The sequence below is a fragment of the Athene cunicularia genome (genome assembly GCF_003259725.1).
Source record: "Athene cunicularia isolate RWA chromosome 4 unlocalized genomic scaffold, athCun1 chr4_part1, whole genome shotgun sequence".
NCBI classification, from domain to species: domain Eukaryota; kingdom Metazoa; phylum Chordata; class Aves; order Strigiformes; family Strigidae; genus Athene; species Athene cunicularia.
Window position 1 is genome coordinate 29,333,720 of NW_020799098.1, and position 26,237 is coordinate 29,359,956.

General features: G+C 43.1%; 1 protein-coding gene across 1 annotated transcript in view; it reads left to right on the forward strand.

The window, feature by feature from the left end:
* KIT (KIT proto-oncogene receptor tyrosine kinase) overlaps positions 1-26,237 on the forward strand; it is a 122,887-nt gene that overhangs the window by 67,372 nt on the left and 29,278 nt on the right. The window contains exons 2-4 of the mRNA XM_026846979.1: positions 18,043-18,282; positions 21,862-22,140; positions 25,607-25,743. Of these exons, the coding sequence (XP_026702780.1) occupies positions 18,043-18,282; positions 21,862-22,140; positions 25,607-25,743 (656 nt within the window). The remainder of the gene's footprint in view (positions 1-18,042; positions 18,283-21,861; positions 22,141-25,606; positions 25,744-26,237) is intronic.

Genomic DNA, 26,237 nt, shown 5'->3' on the forward strand with positions numbered 1-26,237 from the left:
AGGGTGGGTGCCCCGGCGGGTGGGTGCCCGCCGTCGGGAGGAGCCGGGCAGGCGGCTCCCTGCGGGACAGGGCGTCAGAGCGCGTCTGCTCTGGCACTGTGGACCCTCCGCCTTGAAGAGGGGGGCAAGCAGTGCCCCCCCAGGTCTTCGGGAGGTCTGGCAGCGCTAGAACTTCGGCGTGTCGGGTGTAAATTCGAAGGTTCCCTTCCGCCTCCTTGCTAGAAGGGGCTTTCCTTGCCTAACCTCACGGGGCTAGTGATTTTAAATACTGCACCTGGCTGCAGCGCGGAGCAACTTTGCACATGGCTTTCGGAGCCGCCCCGCAGGTCGTTGCGCGCTTCGTAGGCTCAGGAGGCGTTTGGGGCTCTGCAGGAGAAAGGTGCTGCAAGGAGGTCGCAGCTGGTGGTCCAGCAGTTGCGCCCAGGGAGGGATTTGGCCCCGCGCACCGGAGTCTGAAAGCGGATAACGTGGAAGGTTATTTTGCTGCTTGCCCAAGGGGAAGCTGGGGACGCGGTGCGCAGCGCTGGGTGCGTAACGCGGGCTGCCGCCGGCGGAGGGGAGCCCTCCGGAGCAGCCTGTGCCAGCGCAGCCGCGGAGGGCTCCGCGGCCCTCCGCCCGCGCTGCGGGGAGCACATCAAACCAAAATAGCAGGAGCTAACAGTAGGGACAATTCACGCTTCTTCACTGCGGGAGCTTTACTTTGGGATGTGAGAGGGGACAGTCGTTGATTCAGGAACAGTTTTGTTTGGGTAACTTGTTGGGTTTGGTCCCTTTTGTTTATTGGTAAGCTGAACTAGAGTGTGGTATCTGAAAATCTGGACTTTCCTATTTAGAAATACCCACATACGCCTGCAGGATACTAGTGCTGTGGCCACAGGGGTGGGAAAGTCTACTACCAATGAGTTATTCCGTGAAATAAATAAAAATTAAAAAGTTGAAATTATTAACACCCACCAACTTTCTTCACGTATTTCTTGCCTGCGGTTGAAAGATGGGCTTACATGAAGCACATCCATATGCGGTTCATATGGATGAAGACTGTCCTTAAGGAAAGCTTAAGAAACAGGTCAGACTGGCAGCATCTCCTGGAAAACATGGGATGCAGGCTTCAGAGTGCTGGAGAGGCAAGGAAGGAACCTTTCTCATGATCCGTCCTCTGATTCAGGGTTCAGACGCTTGTGGGAGACATTTCACCTCAAGTGCACATGAGACAAACCGGTGTAGGCAAAAATACACTGTGCAGTGGGCATAAATGACTTGTCATTGTGAAAGAGAACCGTCTTTGGATAAGTTAGGCGCATCATCTCTGTATTGCATAGATGTAGGAATATTCAGCGTTAGTTTTTTGTGGGAGTGTGTACGAGAGTGATGGCTCTTGTCCTGGCAGGGGCACAGGGGACATAAGAAGTGGCAGGCAGGATGGAGCTGATCTGCTCTGCTGGATAGCTCTGGAGCTGGTGTGACCTTGGGTTACTTTTGGGTTTGCCTCAGTGCAGATGCTTGGACTGGATGATATCTCGTGGTCCCTATTGAGACCTACCCTGTTGTTTATCGGTATACAGATTTATATTAAGTATCTTTCTTTGGCCTTTAGTCAAGAGCTTCTTCATTTGTTTTGCAAATAGGGAAGGAGGATGTAGAAAACAGAGCTTAATGTAGCTTCTTGGAGGGTAAACCATTTGTCTCTTCTGTCTACAGCCCCTTCCTACTTATTGTTTTTCTTGCCTCCTAACATATGCTTCCACTTTTCCTTACATTTGGGGATTGCCTAGTTCTTGTTTTCTGCAATATTCTGGAATGATCTTTTCTCTGTGCTTCGCCTGTCCTCCCCCAAGCCTTGCCCTGTACCCCACCCCCCAGTACTCTGCCAGTGTCTGTGGCATTTCCATCCCGTGGTCATGGAAGACTGGACGTGGTTCCTTTCAGCATCCATCAATACAGCCTTTATTTTTTAGTCAGCTGCAGAGTAATAGGAGGCTCTCCCTGTGCCCAGAGGGAAGAATGTCTGTTTTCATGATGCTTCCTGCTACCTGTCAGCCTTGAGGGAGGAGACTTGAAGGAGGAAGATAAACTTGATAAGGATTGTGATTGCTGTCACTCAGTTGCTGCCTTGACCCCCTCAAACCATATGAGTATCCTGCCCTCCCTACTCCCTCATTGTCATTTTGGTTCTCTCCTTCTCCTTTTCTTCCCTTGCCTTCAGCAGTGCAAATTCTCCTGTTCAGAAACGTGGCCCAAGGCCACTGCCAGGAGCAGAATGGAAATGTCAAAGATTGCTCAATACTCACTCTTTTTCCTTCTGTTACAACTGGGAACCCTCTCCCAGCAAGTGCATAAGTGATTTATCTTCAGGCTTTATAATAAAGAATGTGATAAATTTGGCAAGAAGTGAGACTCCCATTTGCATCCCGTTTAAGTACCATTCATAGAGACTGGAGGCATTTTCATGTGCTCATTTTGCAAGAGAGAGCCTCTCCTTGACAGATGACTGCAGCTGTAGTACTGTTAGGTTATACTGGTTCTCTGTATGCTTTCCACCTTTCTTCAGCTCTCTCAGAAACCTGTCATTGATTGTCCAAACAGTAAACAGACCTTCTTTGCAGGTCCCTGGATTGATTCAGGGATCCTGAGTCACCTCCAGAAGGGACATGTTGTACCAGGACACAGGTGGAATCAGAAAGGATGTCTTTAGCACGTGTAAACATGAGCTAGGACAGGTTTTAGGAGAACATCTGAGTCATGTTCCAGTTGGTAGGGGTTTCTTATAATGAAACTTGTCCTTTTCTCTCTCTGATCTCATTGTGAGAGACTCAAATGATACCTCTGTATTCTTTGGATTTCTGTTTGAATTGTAATTCATTGTTAGTGCAAGCTATTCAAAAGATTTTTAGGGTGTATTTGGAACTGTCAAACTAAAACCCAAATACTAAACATTCGGGGTTTGAAGGAAAGCTGCTTTCTAGCCTGAACTTCCAGTAAACCCTCTGGTGTAATCTGAAGGTAAGGAATAACAAATTGTGGATGAAACAAGAACCACACAACATCAAAGAGTTTCGACAACATACACGTTTATCTACAATACATGACAACCAATCTAATCTCATATCAGTCTTGTAGAAGAGAGGCAGTAATTGCTCAAGATTAAGCCACTTTTCGGCTTTTTCTCTCTGTCCATGAAGATGAATGCCATTGCAGAGATCAAGCATTGCACATTGTCTTGCTGTATGTATGTGACACATGATTTTACAGATGTTGTTTTCTTTTTCATCTAGTACAAACATCTTCCAGGATTTTGACTCATTTCCTTAAGTCTCTTTCAGCTGTTCAGAGAATGGCTAGAGGAAATGAGGTCTAATATCCTAATGCATTGCATTTACTGTAAGTATGCTCTCACTTTACATATAAAACTTTGCCTTTTTGTAATTTCTGAATGTCCTTCTGAATATTCCCTTGCGCACGAAACAACTTGAAATTGGTTTATGTCCGTCAGAATCTCAGCTCCCCTGGCTGAGGTTCTTCAGCCTTAATAGAGCTTAAGGTGTTCATTGTAACCTTAGGTGAAAGAGGAGAGCTGGTACTAAAGGCATCTAATTAAAGTTGTGATCCAGATTTCAGCATTACATCTTTTGGACATTTATTTTAGAAAATCTGAAGAAAATGCACATACCGATTCCTAGGATTTGGCATGAAAGGAATTTTAAAATAATTATTACTCTTCTGTATTTTTTTACTGCAGAAGTATTGTGCTTGGCTTTTTCAGTGACTTTTAGGAAACTAGAAGAACTTTTTCCAAAAGGACCTTCTTTGACAATGAATTCTGTAAGCAGTCACAAATGAATGTAATTTTATGTGTATGAGCAGTCTCTGTGGCTGGTTGCCAGACCTAATGGCAACCGAAGAGTATTGTTTGTCCACCGGCCAAGATTGCTGCCGTTAGTGATAAAAGCATAAGGGCAGTGTAAACATCTGTGTTTGAAGGGAGAACGTGACTTCTGTTTTCTACAGTATACCAGTTAGAAAGCACAGTAAATGTTAATCTCTCAGTGAATTTACTCCTGGGGATTATATTGATTTATTCTGAAAACATAGGTTTTCATATATACCTTTAAATGGATTTTTAATGATCTTTTCCAGGTTGCAACCGATTTTTTTTTTTTTCTACAGTACGCAAAGCTCTTGGTTATATTATAACACCAAACAGGCATGCAAACAACAGAGAAGTTTCTAATGTTGTTACCACGCTATGCGACTCCTGGGCTGCTCCATAGGGATCATTCCTGGAAATTGCAACTAAAATTAAGTATCATTTAGTAACATTATCAGCTACAGGGGGGCTTTTGTCACTGGGGAGGTGACAGCATTAAACGTCTATGATTTTAACTGTCATCTTGACAGCTGAGTCTGTAATCATGTAACATAATCATTAAATATCTGATACAGAGAAGAATTCGCTGGTCAACTAGGCACTGACAGTTGTAAATCTAAGTGATAAAGAGCATGCATGGATTGATACAAGTTAAGGAGAGATGAAAACTGTGGCAGGGAAATTTGGAAGTCAGAGAGATGCATGTTTTACAGGTTCTTTGGAAGCCTGTCAAATGCCAGGTTAGTCCTGCATCTTCTTTCTTTTCCCATCAGTAACTGTTTTAAGCTAAGCAGTGCTCCTCTGCTCATGCTGGGTGAATTGCTCCTCATGACATGAAGTGGACTTCTTTCAAAGAAAGGCTTTGTGCAAAATACACACAGGAAAAAGAAATGGAACTTGTTGGTTATAACCTGTCATGCAGAGCCTGTGTGTTTAAGGGCGGGAGGGAAGGTCCCAATGAGCTGTGTTTTTGTTCACATACCTAGGCCATTCAGAACTAACTAGGTTCCTGCTGAAGGGTATCATGAGATTAAAAATTTGCACTTGGCTCTCCTAATCTGTTTTTTGTTCAGGAGTTAATAGTTGCACTGATGTCACGTGTTGAAGGTTTTGTCTGCAGCCCTCAGGACTGGAAACGTCATTCTTTGCTGAATGAAATCTGACTTTTCTCACACATTCACCTGCCTCCTGCAGCTGGGTTTCTTAAGAGACACAGCAAGTCTTGGGAAGCTCCCACAGAACTGTAAGAGTAAGGCTGGAGGAGACCTGCAGAGGTTATCTGGTGTACCCCAGCGTCAGATGGAGCAGATCTCAGATAGACTTTGGTCTAACCTGCTCTAAGGCAGACTTGCAGTATAGAGTCTACCACCCATTTCTTCTAGTACATAACTAGTTGTTAAAGGTAAAAAGCTTCTCCTGATACCTAATGTAATGTCCTTTGCTGGTTGCTTAATTCCATCTTTTTTTTTTTTTTTTTCCTGCTCTGGTGGATATAGTGAACTGCTGATCACTATACTCTTCATAATGACATTTTACATGCTGACAATTAATATAACATCTTTGCCTTCTCTTTGCTGTGATAAACCTTTTTCAGTCTTTTCTTTTGGTGCATCTTTCGTAACTCCTCCTCCTCCTTTTGTTCTCAACCCTCTCCAACTTGTTTGCATTTCCTCCAGATGCGATGTGTAAAATTGAGATTTGACTCCAGATAAGAAACGCAGTGCTCCCAGGTTTAACAAAATAGTCAGCTCCCCATATACTATGTGTTTCAGTTTGATTCAAAGCATTGTAAATCTGATTTTAATTATGATTTAAATCAGCTAACAGTAAGTCTCATTTTAACTGTTTTGTATTTGTACTTAATCATTTTGTAAAGAAAGGTTTAACCTCCTTTATTACCATTGAGATAGTTTTAATTAAATATAGCCTTTGCACTTAATGTTATACTTACTTTGATTAATCACTCTGCCTGTATTTAAGCAATTACGTGTCTTGTTAGATATACACTTATTCTGATTCTTCATGTGTATGTTTTAATACAAAATAGAAAGTGTTGATGTTTCTTGTGTTAGATAATTGATTTTTTACTGATGATTTGCATCGATTACAATGAAGGAAACGAGAATTCTGAAATGTTCTTCCGTTAGATAAATAGCAGCACATAGAAGCCAGCCAATTCAGAAGAAAAAACTCATTGAGAAATGTTTTGAAATAAAGAATTAATGTCTGAAAGGCCTATCTGTAGTCAAAACTGGTGGTTTCTAATCACTATGCTGTAAAATTTTAGAACTAGTCCATCTCCTCTTTTTATTCTTAGAATGGCAATGGAAAGAAACATTCATGGTTTTTTTTCAACTCCTGATCAGTAGCTCCCCTTTGAATGGACTGGTGGCTTAATTGAGTTGTATTGCATGAACCAAAATAAAGAAAATATTTTCTCTGCACCTGCTAGGAACGTCCAGATGCCAAAGGCTGCTTTATTGCTGCAGCACAACCTGCCTGGAGGTGCTCAGCGACTGACTTCCATGAATTCAGTACTTTGATTATCTTTAAAATGTTGGCAGCAAATAAACGGCTTGAATAATATTTTTGTCTTTAATTTTTTTGAATGATTAGAGGAGTTGTAAACTTAAATATATGTTGTATTTTCAAAATTACTATTGGATATTTTTTGCATTTTAAAAAGAAAATGTGCATTATAAAAATGTTACTTTTTAATTTTTAATATAGTATTAAATTAAATACGCCATTTAATAGGGTATTTTTACCTGAAGTAGTTCTGTTTGTTTGCCTTAGATGCTCTTCTGCACTAAGGTCTGGTACCGAGGCATTTGTTTTCTGCTGCTCAGTGACTACCTAATTCTTTTTTTTTTACTTTTGCTGCCTAGCTCTTTGTTTGCTATTTTATATAGCATAGAAGTGCTTTCTACGCCTGGATGAGCCTAACTTTTTAATGAAATTACGTTATCTTCAACAAAATAAAAGCTTCCTCTCAGTAGTGTTCATTGTAACACAATCTGTTAAAGTTTCCTATTCCATAGCACGTGTGGCTTCCAGGTATTATACATAAAACTGCTGACTTTGCAGGAGTGCTAATATCATCATACCTAGGATTTGAGGTATGCAGCACAATAAAAGAGGTCAAATAGAAGGAGCAGAAGTAAACCTTGTATTTCTGGTATACTCCCACAAACTAGATAACATCAGAAATGATGCTGAAATGGGATTCCCTGTGTAGGCAAGTACTCAGACTGTGCTCACAGTGCGATGCCTTCTTGTGTGTCTCCTGCGGTAGGAAGGAGGACCACTTTTTCAATAAGCAGCTAGCTATATATATGCCATATATATGCAATTTGTGTCAGGGCTTATTACTGAACTAGGAAGTAAAGCACAAGCAAAAAATGCAAGTGGGACTTCTGCTTACATTGGAAATTAATTTCAACAGCTGAGTTATGTATCTCCTTGCCAGAAGGCTGGGGAAGTGAAACTGGATTGTCAGAGTTATATCCAAATCTCTGTATTCAAGGCACTTCAAGACAACATCAGTGACAAATCTTGCTGGTTGTTAGCATGATTACCTGAGGTGAGATGTGTTCACCCTGGGAGGTTCTGAAGAACATGCTGATGAATCTTCCAGAAGTTGTCCTAGTCACAGTTTCAGAAGGCATGTGCAAAGATACTTCTCTAATACTGGGTCCCTCATTAAAAATATGTTTATTAGATTTGGTATTGTCTGTAAAACAATGCTTCTGCAAGAATTTTTTACCAATGTCTTAGTAGCAAAGTTTGTGTACTAGTTAAACAAGGGAAATCTAACTTATTGCAGGCTTATTAAAAATCAGTGAATAGATAATTTAAATGGTCAAATATGTAAATACTCCAGACCCTGCTTTTTAAATGGATCCGTGTGCCCTGTGGATGCATGATGTGATGCAATGACCTGTATTTCAGTAATAGAGCTATATAAATACTTTAGCTATCTTATTACTAAACCCAGCATTTTTCTCATGAATCTATCAATTCTTTCAGTGAAGGAAAAGAGAATACAAAGTAATGTGGACATAAGATAGCTATGTCTTGTGCAAATTTGGTGAACATATTTATTAATCTGAAAGTCTTGTTTATTGCTGTAATCTTCTATGAAAAAGTACTGAACTAAATATCTAGAGAAAGTAAAAAGCAGTGTTCCTCTTTGTGGTATTTAATGTGGTCCATCATAAGAGCAATGATAACGTAATTATGCAATTATTGGTATATTTCCCCCTCTGAAGGCCTTATGTAGATGATTACCAGTGCACCTTTTAATGAAATTGCTACTATTTGATAAAATTACTGCCAAGACTTGAAATAATTAGAATTTGCATTGCCAAAAGTCGTACATCTCCTTCCTCAGTTGAGCCTTTTCCAGATAGGCATTAATTCAGATTGCAAAACAATTCACTGTTCTCCAGTTTTCTCATTTCTCTTCATTAAAACTACCTTTTCACTGCATTTCTGAAAACACGCTTTCAAGCCCGTGTTGCTCATTACAAGGAACTTTCATTCAAAATGGAAGTTGAAAGATGCTGCACCTTTTAATGTCAATGTCAGCAAAGAGAAGTGAGAAGAAAAAGCCATTAAAGGAATAGACGGGCTGAATGACAGCTGAATTTGAATATGCTATGCATTAGTGCTCTTTTCCATTCCTTCTAATCATTCTCCATACTTTATAATTTGTTTATTTTCATGTCTAACAGCTGATAAAACTAACTGTGGGAACAGCTGGTTAATAAGTAATTTTGGAAATTAGAGGAAAGAAGGCAATAATTCAGTAGAAGGATCAGTCTAAATGTATAAATCTTAATGCTGACAAGTGTTGCAACAAACAGTTGCTCTTTTTTTTTCAGATTCTGCTTGTGTGCGTACATACATAGATATTTATCTGTCCTATGTATTTTTCTTTGAATAAGAATTAGCAGATAGTTGTTTCAAGCTTAGACCATTCAAGTTTAAAGAAACCTGATAGGTCTGTCATGCTTTGGGTTTGGTTTTGTCCATTGCCTGTAGATTCCTTCTGTGGTGGGAAGTTTAGGTATAAGGGACCATAGTGTGTCAACGTGCTGTAATAAAATTAACTAATTGCCTAGAATAGGTTGTTGCTCATGGTGCTTCAAGATGAGTGACTGGACTGCTATTGTAAATGTGGCGCTCCTTCAAAAACAAACCCAGACCCCCCAAAACAACAGAAAAAGCCCGAAAGCTTTGACTTCCCAGAAAAAGGATTCAGAAAGGTATCATACCCAGGCATGGAAAGGAAGCATGGCATCTGATCCTGCTGTGGCCATTTACTATGCATGCTAAACTAGAATGATATTAAGCTACACCTCTGCCCTTGACAAATTCCTCTATTAGCTGTATTAGCAGAGTGGGGCATGCCAGTCAGAAAGGGCAAGCTGCGTGATAGGCAGGAAAAGTGGCCTCTTTGCATGGCTGGAGTTTCCTCACCCCAGCATGAGAAGACCAAGCAGCTGTGGCAAGAAGAAGGTACATCTCTGTCTCTGGAAGGTGCAGTTACTTCCCCCAGCCCCCTGCCTTGAGGGAGCATTGCGTTTGCATGTATAGGGCAAGTCTCACGTTGCGGAGTCATTTGCAGAATCTGCTCTGCTAAGCCTGCTTCTGATAAGGAAGGGAAGTGTCATCAGCTACACTGCTGCTCTAAGACCCTCTGCAGGCTTCCACCCACAATCTGGGGATCAGCCCAGGTGTTAACGCTTGTCCTGCCTGAAAATCCTGTGAACGTCTGTGAGAGTGGGATGTGTGGGGGCTGGAGAGCTGACTGGATTTGTCTGCTTGGCACCTGCCTCTGGTGCTGGCTGTTTCTGGTTAGCCACATCTCGTTTGGAGGGGTGCATAACCTCTCCTCAGGTGTAGTTGGGTTTCTCTTCAGTCCCCTGAGGTGTTTTCTCTGCAAGGGGTAAGCACCAAGTGCCTTTTACTTGTCCCAGGGTGTGAGGTGTGTTGTGAGGCAGGTTCATGTAGGAGCGATCCCAAACCTTGAAGCTGAAAGCTTCCCAAGGGGTGTCACTGCAGAGGAGGGCTGTCTCACAGCCACAGCCAAGGTCCAGCTGCCTCTGTGGTTCCCAATGCTCATGCCTCCACAGAAGATAAAGACAACCTTTGTTCCAGCCTCCTTCCACTTCCTCTCTTGGGTTTGACACGGGTGGGAATCAGCTGTCTGACTCCACACTTGCTCTTTGTGTTGGGGGATACCCATTTCTCCTTTACGCTGCCTGCAGATGGAGTTGGTTTGGCTGTGCCTTTGAGTGCTGGGCTGTCAAGCTCCTGCCTTCTGCTCTCTGCAGTGCCCTTCCTCTGCCCCCTTCCCGTGCAGGGTGAAGGGTCTACAGGGGGGGAAGGATGGGAGAGAAAGCAGTGGTTACCCTCATGCAGCTGGGTAAATGTCAAAGCCCCCGCTAATTCCCTCCCTTGGTTTTCTGCTTAGTAACGTACAGCCTCTGAGGATCAAAAACTTCAGAGCAAGCACAAGTGCAGGAGCTCTGCATTTCTGCTTGGGAAACACATGGTGTTGAAGAGTCTGTTGGTCAGCAGATAGCACTGACTCTGTTACATGGGTTAGAAACAAACCACTTAGTTCTGCAGGGAAGCTTAATCAGTCAAGATCCTGTAATACATGCCTGGTGACAGTTAAATTATTTTTCAGTCTCCGAAATGAAGTTGGGACAGAGGAGCCAGTCATCATTTCTATCAGCAAGGGTTTGTGGCATTCATATATGCTAAGAGTCAGTGACGCTTACAGGGGACAATCACATCTTTGGTCTTTTTTGGTCTGTGTCTTTGAAGAAGACACTAGCATGGGTGTTGGTGCGGATGGTTTCTTTTGTGAAGTAAGAGACTATACTGCTAGCCTTCTTTTCCCCCGCAGCCTAGCTGAAATGGGATCTGATGTAGCTTTCAGATCAAATCATTTAAAATTGACATTTGCCATTGCTAAACTTTTCATCTAGCATAAGGGAGAGTGTCTGTTTAGTGAAGTGGAACAAAACAAGTAAGCATATGATAGCATCTCTCCTTCGAAAAATCTGGGAGATTTTATACATCATAGTAAATTAAAGTTGTTTCAGTGTGATTAACATGCAAGTTTGGCACTTTGTTTCCTTGGGGCATGAAATGGCAGGACAAAGAAAATATAATTGAAAAGGTCTTAAATTAATCTCCATCGTAGCATATGTTAAGTGTCATAGTGGCTTTAACAAATAAGAGACAGAGTTGGAAACGCAGTACTCTTGAATTAGACCAACTAATACTGTAAGGAAGACTGGGCAGGCTTCTGGCTAGGACCTCTGCACTTGTGTGAAAGAGATGTTTTAGCTTCTGGTTTTCGTTCAGATCTGTGGGAGACTTCTGTGTCTGAAAACATGTTCATTTTTCCAGCAGTGCTGGGTATGGTGAAAGAGGATATTACTTCCCTGCAAGCTATGTCTTGCTGATATCCCTGGACCATTGCATCTACAACAGTGCCACTACTTTAACTGATAAAACATATCTCTTGTTTCTGCTCTCTTATGTTGTTGTAGATGAGAAACTGAAAAATGTGGTGAGTGAGGTCTGTGTGATAACCCTTGAAATGAACCCAGTGCCCCGAATGAATAGGCACTGAAAGAAAGTCTAATTGTACCCAATCACCACAATCTTACACGAAAGTCACGGACATTTTGTCCCTTGAAGTTTAGCTCCTCAGTGCATTTGTCATAGAAAAACGTTAACTGGTTTAGAAATCGTGGTCAGGATCAGGTCATGGTCGGGTCATTGTTTTCTCTGTGCAGTGTTTGTCAGCTTACATGGGGACTACGAAGGTTATGGACAACCACAGGGGGAAGAGGCAGAAGCTCAAGAGGAGCCTGCCATGTCCTGACAGTGTGTCTCAGTCTGGGAGAGGCAGGGAGGGGGATTTGCTCTTGCTGGGTAGCAGTGAACCTGCTGGCAGGTCACTGCCAGTCCCTCGGACTTGGCAGAAAGGCTGGTACAGGATGTGAGCAGGTTGTGACTGTACTGTGCGGCTGCGTTGTGTCCCTGTCCTCAGAGATGTTGGAGATAAGTTTACTGTGGAAGTGAGTGGGATAAGGCACAAGGGGTTTGGTTTGATTTGGTTTTGTTTCTTTGAAAGCAATCTGTTGTGTTATAGAGCTGCCACAAACTTCTTTTTCCTTTTAATGTTTAGATAAGAGTTGAAAGAGGAAACAGCCACAGAGGGACTAACCTGTTGGCCTAAAGTTGTGCAGGAAATCTGTGGCAGAGCTGGGAATAAAATCCACAGTGCTTGACTCTTCATCTTATTCCATGCCAGTCTCACGTCTGTTGTTTGCTAGCAGCTGAAGATGTTTTCCAGTTGTTTGTGAGCATGATACAGACTTGCACCTGATGTGCTTTTCCGTGCTACAGCAGTGTTGTTGTTGAGGCTGAAAAGCTCCAGCATAAACCATTTTTTTTTTTGCAGGATGGTGCACTCCTTATCCAAAGCTTTTGTTGTTTGCACATCCCTTAATTGTTACAGGAACATTCTGCTGTCCTTAATCATATCCCTGCAATTTGACCTGCATTTCCTATCAGTATTATCTAGAGCTGGTTCATTTTCTAATTCCTTCAGCCTGGTTTTCCAGATGTTCCTTCTTCATGCAGAAGTCACAACTGCTGTACTCCCCCTCTTTCCTCCTTCTCCCTTCATTTTTAGGGCTTAGGAAGCTGCTTGTAATATATTCATATATTCTGCTTCTTTTTTCAGTTACACAGCCTTGTTCACAAGTGATCCCAGCATTGTAGTTTATATCTCAGATTTGTTATATTACAAGGAGAAGCTAGGATAGTGGAGGTTACTCTTCTCTGTGGGACACAGATTTAGAACATCCAAAATGTATCTTGGGCTGTCTAACTCTTGAGCTTTGCAATTTTTTTTTTCATTGTTAATTATTAAATATTTGCCATTATTGGCATATGTTGTTTAGCGTATAATAGCTACCTGCTGGTTGTCCTTGAGGCCAACTCATCCAAAACCCCAATGTGGTGCTCTAGGTATGCAGTTTATGGGGAGTGTTGGGGTGTTTCACAGCAGGATCCAAAGCCTGTGACCGTCTGTGATCATCTGCCTCCACTGATCAGCCATGGGGGCAGAGGATGGGTTTCTTCTCTTCCCCTTGTCCTGTGGGGTCCCTGTGGTCAGGTATACTTCAGAGGTGGGGACACTCAGCCAAATATTGAAGTAGTGGTCCACCTTCTTTTCCAAGGTGTAAGGAGATAGAGGCATGCCCAGGTGTGGGTCAGATAACAGAGTAACACCCACACCTGGAAATCTTCAGTGGAGAAATAATGGTTCCTCCATCCTGTCGCTCAGAAGAGTTTACAATCCTGCTGGTGACTGGTAGAGCCATGGTCCTGCCTGGGATGAACATGGAGCTCTGGGAGGAGACAGCAAATGCCATATCCCATGGAGTTTGGCACTTAGATCTCTTACCATGCTTGGCATATATCCCGCCAACACAACTATTTCTCGAATTATTAGTGTTAGTGTCATGGTTATGGTTACATGCTGATGATTGGTGTTACTGGAGCATGCAAGAGCAACAGTGGGCCTGGAAGAACCCCATCATGCCTTGGGCGCAGTACAAATAGAGCAGTCTCGTATGTGAGGCATTAGCAGTCTGAGGAAAGATCAAGAGATAGCAGATGGACACATGCTGTGGGGATTAGTACACTGGATTACAAATTGTTGGTTAAACTCTCAGATTTCTGTTATTTAATTATTCCTCCAAAAAGAAGATAACAAAGTCTTTCCCATCTTTCTAAGCACTGTTTTAATTCTTCCTTTTTAAAGACAGGCGATATTTAGGTGCATAATACCAACTATATTTGATAGTTCTTTACAACCTCTTGTCCTACACTGCCATACTTTGCTTGAAGAAACATTATTTTCAGAAGGCAACAAAAAAACCCTTTTACATTGTGCCAATGCTTTGCATGAGGCATTAATTCAATTTGATTTGCTGAGAATTTGTAGGCTGTGTAAAAGGAGCTGTAGCAAGATTGTCTTGAAATATGAGTGTTCGTTTCAACTGGAATATCATGGCTTTTGTTGTGGATGCCACAGCATGCTTGTTCCCTCTTGCTTTTTGTTCCCCATCTCCGGTACGTAATGGATTTCTTGTGCCTCTGGATGGAGTCATGCTCTGCTGTGTTGTTTGCCACCTTTAAATCTTTCCAACAACTTGTTAGATAGTCCTGATAGTAAGTGCTGCAAAATTTTGAACTCATAACCGGAATGGGTAGAATGAGTGCTAGGAGAAAGAGTAGATAAGAGTCATAAACATTGCATAAAAATGGGAAATTATATTTTTCTTAATCTTCTTGGCTATTATTATTTCTGGGATGCTTGTTTATGTTTTCAGTCATGTGAGTTTGTGTAGAGGATTAGTGGACCTCATGGAAAATTTCTGGTGGTGCTGGAATAACAAGTGCTGGTGGACTGCCTGTTGGATTTAGCAATGATAAATAAATTTTCATCTGAGGGAGATGGGGAGTAAATAAAGGCTCCCTCCAAAACTCAGACCACAAACCAAGTGATTAGGCTCTACAGGTGGTCTGACCATCCTTTGTTTCCTACTCTGTGGTGGATTTGTCAGGAAGAGGAGCAGTTACCTGACCTGGTTTTAATCCAGTATATATCTTAAGAACAACTAAAGCTGTGAGATGAGTGAATTAAGTCTGGAGTATACAACCTCATCCTAACTAATTATCCGATTGTTTTGGTTGAACGTCTATTGTTATCTGTGTGGGCGGGGAAATTCAGCCTCTCAATGGAGCTGCAGAGTGTGTTTTTGCATTCAAGTGGTGTTGATGTTTGAAAAGTATTCCCCCCCAGCTCAGGCATGACTATTATACATCCAGTCCAACTGTGCAATACTGTGCTATGCATCAGAGAGGCGTGGAGCAATGGTTATTTGTAGGACTAAAGAGCTGGCCTTTGGAAGGGGTAGAGTTTCTTGCTGCAGTGCCCATCAGCATTTGCACACATCACAGCGGTGTGCGTGGTTTGACAGATCCACACTCATTTAGTATGTCAGTTATGATGTTCATTTATGCACTGCTATCTCTAATGTGTCCCTTTCCTCTGCAAACCCATTGATGATGCCCTACCTTTGACCTTTGCACACCTTTGTGCCGTAGGTTTGGGTGGTTAGGTAGGTCTGGGGAGGTGAAGCCCGATGCCTGGCTGTGCAGTACATTGCACACTATTTTTTTCTGGGCATTTTGAAGCCTGTGGTCACCCTGTGTGTCCTTAATCTGCTGCCTAAATACCCAGGAAAGAAGTGGAAGGAGCAGTTCAGCAAGCCAGGCTGGCTTGGCACTTCCTCAGGGGCAAGTAAATGAGTTTGTTCTCCACATAGCTCTGGGGCTCTTTGAATGAGCTAACCCCTTGCTGCAGCCGAGAGTGTGTCTCTGCTAAAGTGTGTGCAAGATGCAAAGGCTGCAGTAAAGTGCGGGGAGGGAGCATCCCCTGTCCATGCACATGCGTAGGTTATGCACGGGGAATTTCTTTTGGCTGCAAGGTCATTTCTATTCAGGTAGCTGAGGTGTCCCTTTGGGTTTTTGTTGTTGAAAGGAGAGCGTTGGGTAGGGGGCTGCATTGGTTGGCTTTGTGCTCTCAGAGGCATCCAGCCGTCAGCGATGCCATTGCAGTGGTGCCGCTGAGGCTGCTGCCAGTGGGCTGGTGGGCTTCCTCCCAGCTGCCTGTTTCATGCCAGGCGTTGGGAACTGAGGCCAGGCCACCACCAGCACTTCCCCTAGCGCTGGTGACGGAGGGCTGCCGCTGCCCCGTGGTGCGATGTGGGGACGTGTTGACGTTTGCTCCATGGCTGGGGCTGCGTGACCTGCCTGGTGCCATTCTCCTCGGTGGTGGGGCAGGGGGTGGGCAGTGGGGGCCGTCTCAGCCCAGCCACATGCCCACCTCACTTGGCAGGGCCCAGGCTGAGACCTTGCTGGTCGCAGGCAGGGAGTGATGCCAGTGAAGAATGTCCCGATCTGCTTTCCCAACCTCCCCTGACTGATCTGAGGACCTAGTGCCAGAGTGGGCATACCACATTGCACTTTTGCTGTTTTATGCAGCTCATGTTGTTTGTCACTTGAAATACCCTATGGTCTGTGGGAAGCGGCAGAGAAGTCTTCCAAAGATGTCCCCATGAAGGACGTCTATGGTCTTTCATTAGACCTTCTCAGATGTCTTTTCCCTCTGCCTTTTCAGGTGCCAAAAGTTGCTGGCACTGATCTGAGGGGGGTGTGCAAATCAGAGGTCTCCTTGCCTCTACCCTGCGGTCAGGCACCCCTGTGTCCAAGGCAAAGCATTTTTCCAGCTCTCCTGCCTGCTGAACCACTGCTGGCCAGGACCTGAGACATTAAACTTGCACTCTCTTTTTTTGAGCTGCTGTATCACAGCTCAGGCTCACACCTGCACTTTGAGGTAGCAGAATTTAACTGAAAAATGGGGGTTTTCTCCCTTTTTCTGACAATTACTATTTCTGTGGTGGTTGTTTATGCATTTGGTCACAGAAGCTTATATGCAAGGTTAGTGGACCTCATTTGGAAAATTTCTGGTGATGCTGGAAAAATGACTGCTTGTTGTGATGAGCACTGGTAAATAAATTTTAATCTGAGGGAGATGGGGAAAGAATAAGGGCTCACTCCAAAACCCAGACCACAAACAAATTAATTAGAGTCTGCAGGTGGTCTGACCATCCTTTGCTTCCTGCTCGACGGTGGATTTGTCAGGAAGAGGAGCAGTTACCTGACATGGTCTTAATCCGGTATATACTTTAAGAACAACTAAAGCTGTGAGGTGAGTGAATTAAGTCTGGAGTATATAACCTCATCCCAACTAATTAATCCGATTGTTTTGGTTGAACGTCTGTTGTTATCTGTGTGGGTGGGGAAATTCAGCCTCTGAACGGAGCCACAGAGTGTGTTTTTGAATGCAAGTAGTATTTTCAGTGGCGTGACTCTGCTACTACATATGGATGTTGTACAATCTTGTACAACTGTGCTTCACATGAGAGGGACATTAGCTAACAGCACAGTTATTGTAAGCTGAGGATTGCTTGTAGGACTGAAGAACTACTCTGAAAGGGGAAGAGTTTGTTCCTTCAGGACCACCTTGATATTTTCATATTTTCTCATGATGTTTAAGTAGGTCCATAGCAGTAAGAATTTATCTTCATTTTCACCTGTGAACTCCCATTCTGTAGGTTCACTAAGACTTCCACATCAGGGGTATGTTAACGCAGCACCCCCCTGCTTGACTTTTCTTAACAGCTGAGCCAGAGAAGCCTGAATGTGCTTCTTTCTCCAGGTGTGCAGTGTAAGTTGGGAAGTGGCTGGGAGTTGTGACTTGAAGGTGCTAATTTTACACAGCTTCATTTTCTGAGAACTTTTAAAAAGTTGTGTTATGACATATTCCATGAAAAAAAAAAGCTAAGAGGTCATTTAGAGCAGCTTTGGTGATTGGGAGATTGATGCCTCAGTGAAACTAATTTGGTAGCATTGGCATGAAATTTTTTTGGAGGTAAGAAATGACGAATTAGCCCTTCAACTAAAGAAATAAGCAACTATGGAAAGCATGTACGGATGTCTTCATTGAACTGGACACTTCTAATATAAGAGTGTGAGTCAAGCTTCTGAATACATGAGAGAGCAGTTAAAAAAAGATAACTGTTGAGCAAGGAAACTTCAGTTCTTGGCAACATACTGAGTAAATGACAAAGAATGATTAAAAGTGCTGCCATGTAGAATCAGGCTCATATGTTCTTGAATTTAATTTTTAAATAGCTTGGGTCTGTTCCCACTCAAAAGCCAAACCATTGCAGAAACTGGTGCTTCTGAAACTAGTTTCAAATGGTTTTTCAAAGGCTAATTTCCGTCTGCAGTGGATATTTGGTCTGTCTGCCGAAGGTCTTGCAACCCAGAAGGTGTCTGTAGAATTGCACAGTGCCATGGTGGCTTAGTATTTTTAAGAAATAACTCCCAAAATATTAAATACATATATACAGCTATAAATGACAATTTTGTTGCAGAAGAAAAGAGAAAGCGTTGTATTGACAGGCATTGTATTTTGTGGTTTGTTTTTTTTTTTTTTCCAGGTGGTTCACTGCCCCGTGAAGAATCTTCGCTGGTTGTGAATAAAGGGGAGGAATTCAGGCTGAGATGCAATGAGGATGGACCTGTGACTTGGAATTTCCAGAACTCTGACCCATCAGCAAAAGCAAGGAGTTCCAATGAGAAAGAGTGGTACACCAAAAATGCTACAGTCAGAGACATAGGCAAATATATATGCAAAAGCAAAGGGATTATTGTCACGTCTTTTTATGTTTTTGTGAAAGGTAAGTATCAATGATGGCATTATTTTTGCTTTCCATCCCACTTTCCCACTCCCAAAATAATAGGACAGTAAATGCTGGAGGTGGGGACAAATTTGGGGTACAGAAGGAGAACACAGTCTCATAGCAGAAATATACATACCTGTCCAGTAGAAAGAAAGCTCACTCCCAGCTTTGCTTGCAATGGCCTTTGTTGCCAGAGAAAAGTTCTGAATGAGTTTCTTTTTACATTCGTGGGTTTTTGTGGTGACATACACCTTTTTTTCTGGAAGGTAGCCAAGTGACCTGAATTAGTTGTATGAGTCAGTTGTGCTGTGAGGAAGCAAGAAGTATGTAGAAATGTCTTTTTAATTCCATGCCATCCATCAGTATGGAGTCACGTAAGGTTTGGCCCCAAGCTCTTCATTTATTGAGGCAGTTAGCTAAAGGATTTTGCTTTTTGAGACTGTGCTCTCAGGCTTAAGCCAGCAGGCAGCAATGATTCCTCTGCCTCCAGCTCCTGATCTACCTCGTGACTGATCAGAAATGTATCAGACTGGAAAAAAAGTGCCTCTACTCTTGACACATTTTCACAATCCGTTATTACCCTTCTTCTTTACGCAGTGTTTTTAAAATTTCCTTCTCTTCTTTTGTTGGCTCCTGATCTGTGATCTGCCCTCAAGCTGACAGTTTACCATTCCTGGCATTCCCTTTTCCTTTCTGAGAAAGACAGTTATTTTTCTTCTCCTTCAAATAGCACTGGTGGTCTTTCTTCCCTGTTGATGGAGAAAAGTACTATAGCATCCATTTTCTTGGAGACAGCAGTCCTTGTCCATTAGGGGTTGTCTCAGAGAGTCTCCTCTGAACCCTGCCAGTCCTTTGAGAGTTACTGCAAAGTTGTTCTCCCAAGACAGGGAGATACCAGCACAGCACAGCAAACAGTATGTTCCCAAGGGAAGACACCTGACATAGTGGCCACACAATTTAAAGAGTACTCCTTTAACCGCTCCCGAGTTGTCCAAATAGCCACGCAGCTACCACAAATGACTTTTCTTGACCTTCTGTGTTTCTCTGATACTATGACTAAAGGAAATCTGGCATGTGTGTTACCTATATTATTGTCTTTATCTACCATGACTTTTTTCCTTATGGTACTTGTCCCAGACAGCTGTGATCATATCCATTATGTGACTGACTCCTTCACCTCAGGATAGCAGGCAGCCGTCCCATGGAGCATGATTACCAAAGCATCAGAGAAGTTGTGTGACCCTCATGCATCATGTTGTTAATTTGTCTTAATTGTGTGAAAAATGTGCAAGCTTCACTTTGACAAGTTCCTAGCAGTAAACTGCTTGTGAGGTTGGCCATCTTTTTGCAGTAGACTGTGGCTTAGTGACATCTTGCATCACCTTGAAGATGCTACCATGAGCTCAGCTGCTTGTGGGACTGCCACAAGCACCCCATACGCTTTCTGCTTGTAAAGCTGGGTGTGAAGAGAGAACACGACCAAGAACCTCAGTCAGCGCAATCCCAAATGGAACATAAAATGGTAGCAGCTGTTTATCTCTTACGTCCATCTTGATCTACTAAACCCAAATTTTCTATGCTTCTGTGACCAAGAACGTCACAGTGTTGACATACTGTAGGCGCTTACCTCTTTCACCTTTCTGCCTTGTCAGAAAGTGTTTGTGTTGTATCTATAGAAGCAGTTTGTGTCCCTATCCAAGCAAGTTTAGTGCAGATGAAGCTAGTTCAGACACCTACATAAGAGAGAAAAATCTCTTGATTTTGATCTCAAGTCTTTTCAGGCACAAGCATTGATAAGCACCACAGCATCTTGTGTTGAAAACCTAAGGTATGCACAGAAAGCAAGTGCTACTCAAAATGTATCTGGAATGGAAAGCTGTGAAGGGAAGAGTATGACCATGAGCAGCCTTGTTTGTGCCTGGATTCCCTACACCAAATCCTTACATGTCTTCTCACCATGATGTCTGCCTTCCAGAGGGGAATGGAAGATGGGAGGGGAGCACCTCAGCAATTTTGCTTACCCCAGCCAAGATCTTCCCTGCAACTTCAGCTGTTAGTGAAACAGGTCTTTGTTCCTTTCTTCTATTTTCAAAAATGTCTTTTTGTTCTTGGGAAGCCTTACCTTCTGCATAGTCAATACCTTGGCTCTGTCCATAATGGAGAAAAAGTGGACTGAGAGGAAACCAGTCAGTTAAGCCTCTGTGATCAGGGACATTTAGATGAGCTCTTCTACTTCATGGTCTTCCATGAGCTCAGGAGTGACAGCTGTCCATAGCATTTATCTTAAGTATCTTCGAGTGCAAAACGTCATGCTTTGGTTCTGTTCAGACATGGTTTACTTTTTCATTTGTTAGTAGTCTCCATCCTCTAGTTCTAGACTGATGCTTCAAAGCTTTTAGTTTGTGGGGGCTTCTTGGGCAGCAGTATCAAATGAGGTTAAAACTACACCCTACTCTAAGCTAGAAACCATCCAGTAACTTCTCCGTTCAGTGATGAGCACCCTTTGACTTAGCATTTCCTAATTGCTTATGTGAATGTCCCATGCTTCTTTTTCAGCCTGTTACTTCTTGTCTTAAACCAAATACACATTGTCCATCATCTTACCCAAATTCTTTCACTCTTCCTTGTTAAGTCAGGGTTTGTTATCTTTAATCATTCAAGTTGTACAAAACCAGTTTGCAAAAAAGAAAGCAAACTTTGCCCTCTGTTTTTACATTTCTAATTCATGCTACTCTATAGGGAGGGCAGATGGGAGCTGAAATAAGCTTTTACAGCGTGTTTGTCACCACACCATCCTTTATTTTGTGCTATTAACAGCCAGGTTCTTAGCATTTCAAGGTCATCACCTGTCATGGGTTTCGACTTTGGCTATAGAAGTATTCAAAGTACTTTATGTTTGCGTGTGGTTGGCCAAGATGAAATGCTTTAGGAAAGTTACCTTGTGAAAGATTACATGATGATTTCTTTCAATCAGATGTGCTGTTGATATGCCCAGTTTTTTTCTAAGGAGGTTAAAAATAAACCTGCTTTCAGGGAGAGGAGAGAGAAAGAGAAGTTGTTTGGTGCTTCCTCTGGTAGCAATGTGTGTTCATTTAGATATGTATTCTACAGAAGTGAAAACCATAATTTAGGTGCTTTTCAACTTCCATTTGCTCATAAATTTGTTCAGAATCCTCCTGTGGGCATGAAACCTTAAAGCCCTGCCACTAGCTAAAAGCGAATTACTTTTAATGGTCTGTGAAAAATCTGTTTACTGTAGTTGGGGGTGGAGGGTTTTGGAACTAAACAAGGCAAAAAATAATCTCCATCTCCAAATACAAAAGTACTAAGATTTTTTTTAGTGCACATGATTCTTTAGTATGTCTGCTATTGAATGCTACTGCACACCTCCTGTTCTGCTGCTCCTTTAGGACAAAATTTAATGTCTCTTGGTAACCATGAATTGGGTAATAACTCGGTTTTACTGGCTGAATGTAAAACTTTCTTTGATGTAAGTGCCCAGTTGTAGAGGTAGGATCATCAGAAGTTCCCCATACAATGTCAGCTTCTCTGACAGGTCTTTGTGTTTCTTCACAGATCCAAATGTGCTCTTCCTTGTTGATTCTCTCATCTATGGAAAAGAAGACAGTGACATCGTGCTAGTGTGCCCGCTAACAGATCCAGATGTTTCAAACTTCACACTGAGAAAATGTGATGGCAAACGTCTCCCCAAAAATATGACGTTCATTCCCGATCCTCAGAAGGGCATCATTATAAAGAACGTACAGAGGTCATTTAAGGGCTGCTACCAGTGCTTGGCCCGGCACAATGGAGTTGATAAAATATCGGAGCACATTTTCCTGAATGTGAGGCCAGGTAACACAGGAATTTTGCCTTCTTGTAGAGCACCTGATTCTCCCCTTTACCTCCTAGGAGCTGATGGGAAGTCTTACCTTGTATCCTCACCTTGTCAGGGGGGTGGCTGGCAGTGTTGGTCTCCTCTAGAAGCTTTGGAATCATCTTCTACTCAAAGCCAGAGGTACTTGTGCACCAGGGGATTGCTCTGTGGTACCTGTGGCCACTGCAGGCTGTCCAAAGGAAGGTGGTCGGCTTAGAAAGCTTGTTCTGGGCAAGTTGTGTCAGGGCACAGGCTAGTCTCGTGACACTTGGTTTTTGTCTGTGCTGAGTAGGTTTGGCCATGATCTCTTTGATTTTCTGTTCTGGGTGATTTCCAGGTGTTTTCTTCACCATTCTAAGAAATGTGGGCTATGCTGTTAAACTTTGAGGACAAACCAGCACCCTAAGGTTTGGACAGGTTTGTGCAGGCAAGATGGAGATTTGGGTGCCTGACTCATATGTGTGTTGCCCACAGGTGACAGCAGGAGGAACTGATTGATAGCATTGAAGAAGAGTGTTTCCATGGAGAGACAGAGCTTGGGGGGGAGCAGAGGGCTCTTGTTTATCTCCATGTTCATGCGTGAGGATGGTCACAACAGCAACCATGTGCCCAGATCATTGTGGCTGAGCTGCCAGATGCACCTTTTTCCTCAGTAAACCCACTGATGATGCCCTACCTTTGACCTTTGCACACCTTTGTGCCGTAGATTTGGGTGGTTAGGTAGGTCTGGAGAGGTGAAGCCCGATGCCTGGCTGTGCAGTACATTACAGACTATTTTTTTCTGGGCATTTTGAAGCCTATGGTCACCCTGTGTGTCCTTAATCTGCTGCCTAAATACCCAGGAAAGAAGTGGAAGGAGCAGTTCAGCAAGCCAGGCTGGCTTGGCACTTCCTCAGGGGCAAGTAAATGAGTTTATTCTCCACATAGCTCTGGGGCTCTTTGAATGAGCTAACCCCTTGCTGCAGCCGAGAGTGTGTCTCTGCTAAAGTGTGTGCAAGATGCAAAGGCTGCAGTAAAGTGCGGGGAGGGAGCATCCCCTGTCCATGCACATGCGTAGGTTATGCACGGGGAATTTCTTTTGGCTGCAAGGTCATTTCTATTCAGGTAGCTGAGGTGTCCCTTTGGGTTTTTGTTGTTGAAAGGAGAGCGTTGGGTAGGGGGCTGCATTGGTTGGCTTTGTGCTTTCAGAGGCATCCAGCCGTCAGCGATGCCATCGCAGTGGTGCCGCTGAGGCTGCTGCCAGTGGGCTGGTGGGCTTCCTCCCAGCTGCCTGTTTCATGCCAGGCGTTGGGAACTGAGGCCGGGCCACCACCAGCACTGCCCCTAGCGCTGGTGACGGAGGGCTGCCCCGTGGTGCGATGTGGGGACGTGTTGATGTTTGCTCCATGGCTGGGGCTGTGTGACCTGCCTGGTGCCATTCTCCTCGGTGGTGGGGCAGGGGGTGGGCAGCGAAAGCCATCTCAAGTGTGCGGTTTGCTGTGGCAAATGGAAGAAGTCTTCTGGTGACTTGGAAACTCTGTTACAGTGAATTTTAATGAATACTAAATTTCAACTAAAGAGAAAAGAACAAAAGTTTAATTAGTACAGGTATCTCTGGCATTCTTCTTTGATGATAAAAATCGAGTCCGTTCTTGCTGTCTCTTTTGTTTGTTCTGTAATTTTTTTTTTCAACGTTTTTTTCAGTGATGGCCAAAGAAAGCAAGCAGTTGATTGGCATAACTGACACTTCTCTGACATGTGAGAGTGCAAATTGTAGTATTGGACTATTTCATTTTTACAGGAAAAAAATCTGTACTTGCTCAATACAGCGGTGACTTCAGATAGGAGGGTGCTGACCTGGCATCCATTGCCAGGAGCCCGCTTACAGTGGGCAGCTGTAGGTGGCTGGTGGGACCTGGGGGTTCTGCCCATGTTCTCCATCTGAGGGGAAGTGTGTAGTAAGTGGAAGCCTCTGCTGAAGGCCATCAGCAGCAAAGCAGCATTGTTGTCCTCATTGTTGTAATTACTGTGCTGTAGTGTTCAGTTCTTATTGAGTTCACCAGGTAAAATTCCCACTTTCTCCTTGGCTGAAGATTTAAGTGTGTTAGAGACCCTATGGTGGGCAATGTTTTTGTAATCATAACTGTGGCACTCAGACCTCCGGGCCTGAGCTTCTGGTGCAGAAAAGCAGAAGAGGTATCCATGAAACAGGGAGCTGTGCAGGCATATTCAGACATACACCAGCCTTGCTAGGATAGGACAGGGAGTGTTTATGTCCAGCCCTTCGCAAAACAATGAGGGGCTTTGTGACTTCACGGCTTTGTTTTGGTTGTCCATAGATGTTTCTGCATGTGAGAACACAGCACGCCTTCTGCACTGGCTTCCTCCTGTCTCTTGGGCACTGATGTATGCCAGAGGGGATTTTTTATGTGAACCTTTATATCTGAAGAGAGCAAACATGTTTCTTTGTTCTCTTCCTTAGCCACTTACAGCAACATGAGGAAAACGTTATTGTTAATGTATGAATGGCTGAAAAGTGTGGTGTTTTCCTGAGTTTCGTATAATTTACCTAAGACAACTACAAAGCCTGTGTCAGAGGCAGGAAGAGTCTGGAAAACCTTATCTGATATATGTTGCATTCACGGTTTGAAAGTGAGTCTTCCTGCATATAAGCTCTAGTGGGAAGTTCATTAGAGTCTCATAAATGAGGAGAATTTGAAGAAAAGATGAAGAAAACAGAAAAACTGTGAAAGGAACAAAGGGGGATCTGAAGAACTTTGCAGAGATAAGAGACACATAGTCCTGACATATACTTGACTGTTGACAAGAGACCTCAAGGCAGAACAAGGGTACAGCTAGCCCACAGCTGCTTGTAATCACCTACCTCTTGGGTGACAAACTTGTCCAAGGTCTTGGTTCTAGCCACCTCTGTGAACCATCACCATGAGTAGAGGTTGTGGTGCTTTCAGGGGCAGTTATGCTGAAGTCCTTGAGCTGTACCTGTCCATCAGGGGCTTTTCAGGGACCTGTCAAACAGTACTTCCTGTCTGCTGTAGTATTTTGTAATTAATAGTTGCAGTTAATGCTAGATTGCGTTATTCAGTGGCTGGTCCTCATTTTTGTAATTACTGTGCTGTAGTAAATTTTTGGTTTTTGGTTCCAAAGTACAACTTTTTAATCACTGTCATGGAATGAATCATCTCATTGATGGTTCAACATCACTAAGTTCCTTCATGCAAGTTGCTATGCTCTGACAAGTATTGTCTAACTTCAAGTGTAATTTGAAGGGAGATTGAAGCAGAAACATGCTTGTTGTAAAGAAACAACTGTGTAATACGTTTAAGAAATTTGAATACCTCTTGGAGGCCTGAAATTTTATTGGAAAGTTAATGACTGTTGATTTTTATCCCCCCTTGGAATCTCTGAAGCTAATGAAAAGTAATGCATTTCTAAATTGTTTTTCAGTTCACAAAACTCTTCCTGTCATCACCTTATCCAAAAGCTATGAGCTACTCAAAGAAGGGGAAGAATTTGAAGTTACATGCATAATCACAGATGTGGATAGCAGTGTACAAGCTAGTTGGATTTCTCAGAAAAATGGGGTGAGTTAATTTAATTGTATCACATATGCCTCAGCACAGTACACAAATTCTCTGTAGACATTCATGTGCTTGTCTTGGATACCTGATCCTTTATAGGTTTGGATTTGATGTATTCCCAAAAGTAATGCATCCCACAGACCGGTGAGGGGCCAGCAACAGCTGTCCCGTGCCTATGTGGATTGCTGAGAGGAAAAGCATCTGCATGGGCTTCTCTTCCTAAACAGAAATTAAAGTTTGGCTCTTCAGTGTGAAATTTAGGTGACTTCTGTTGGGCTGCCTAAATACAGAAGCACGGAGTGCCTACATATCACATTGCAATCAATGGGAGCTGCAAATATCAACACATGGACTGCAAATTACATATTCTAGTCGTTATCATTAACAGTAAAATACCTGCTAATTAGCATGGGATTGTGTGTGACAGGAATAGTAGTAAGCATTCGTAGGAATGATTAATTCATTTAAATTACATGGTGTGCCTCACTAACTGAGGA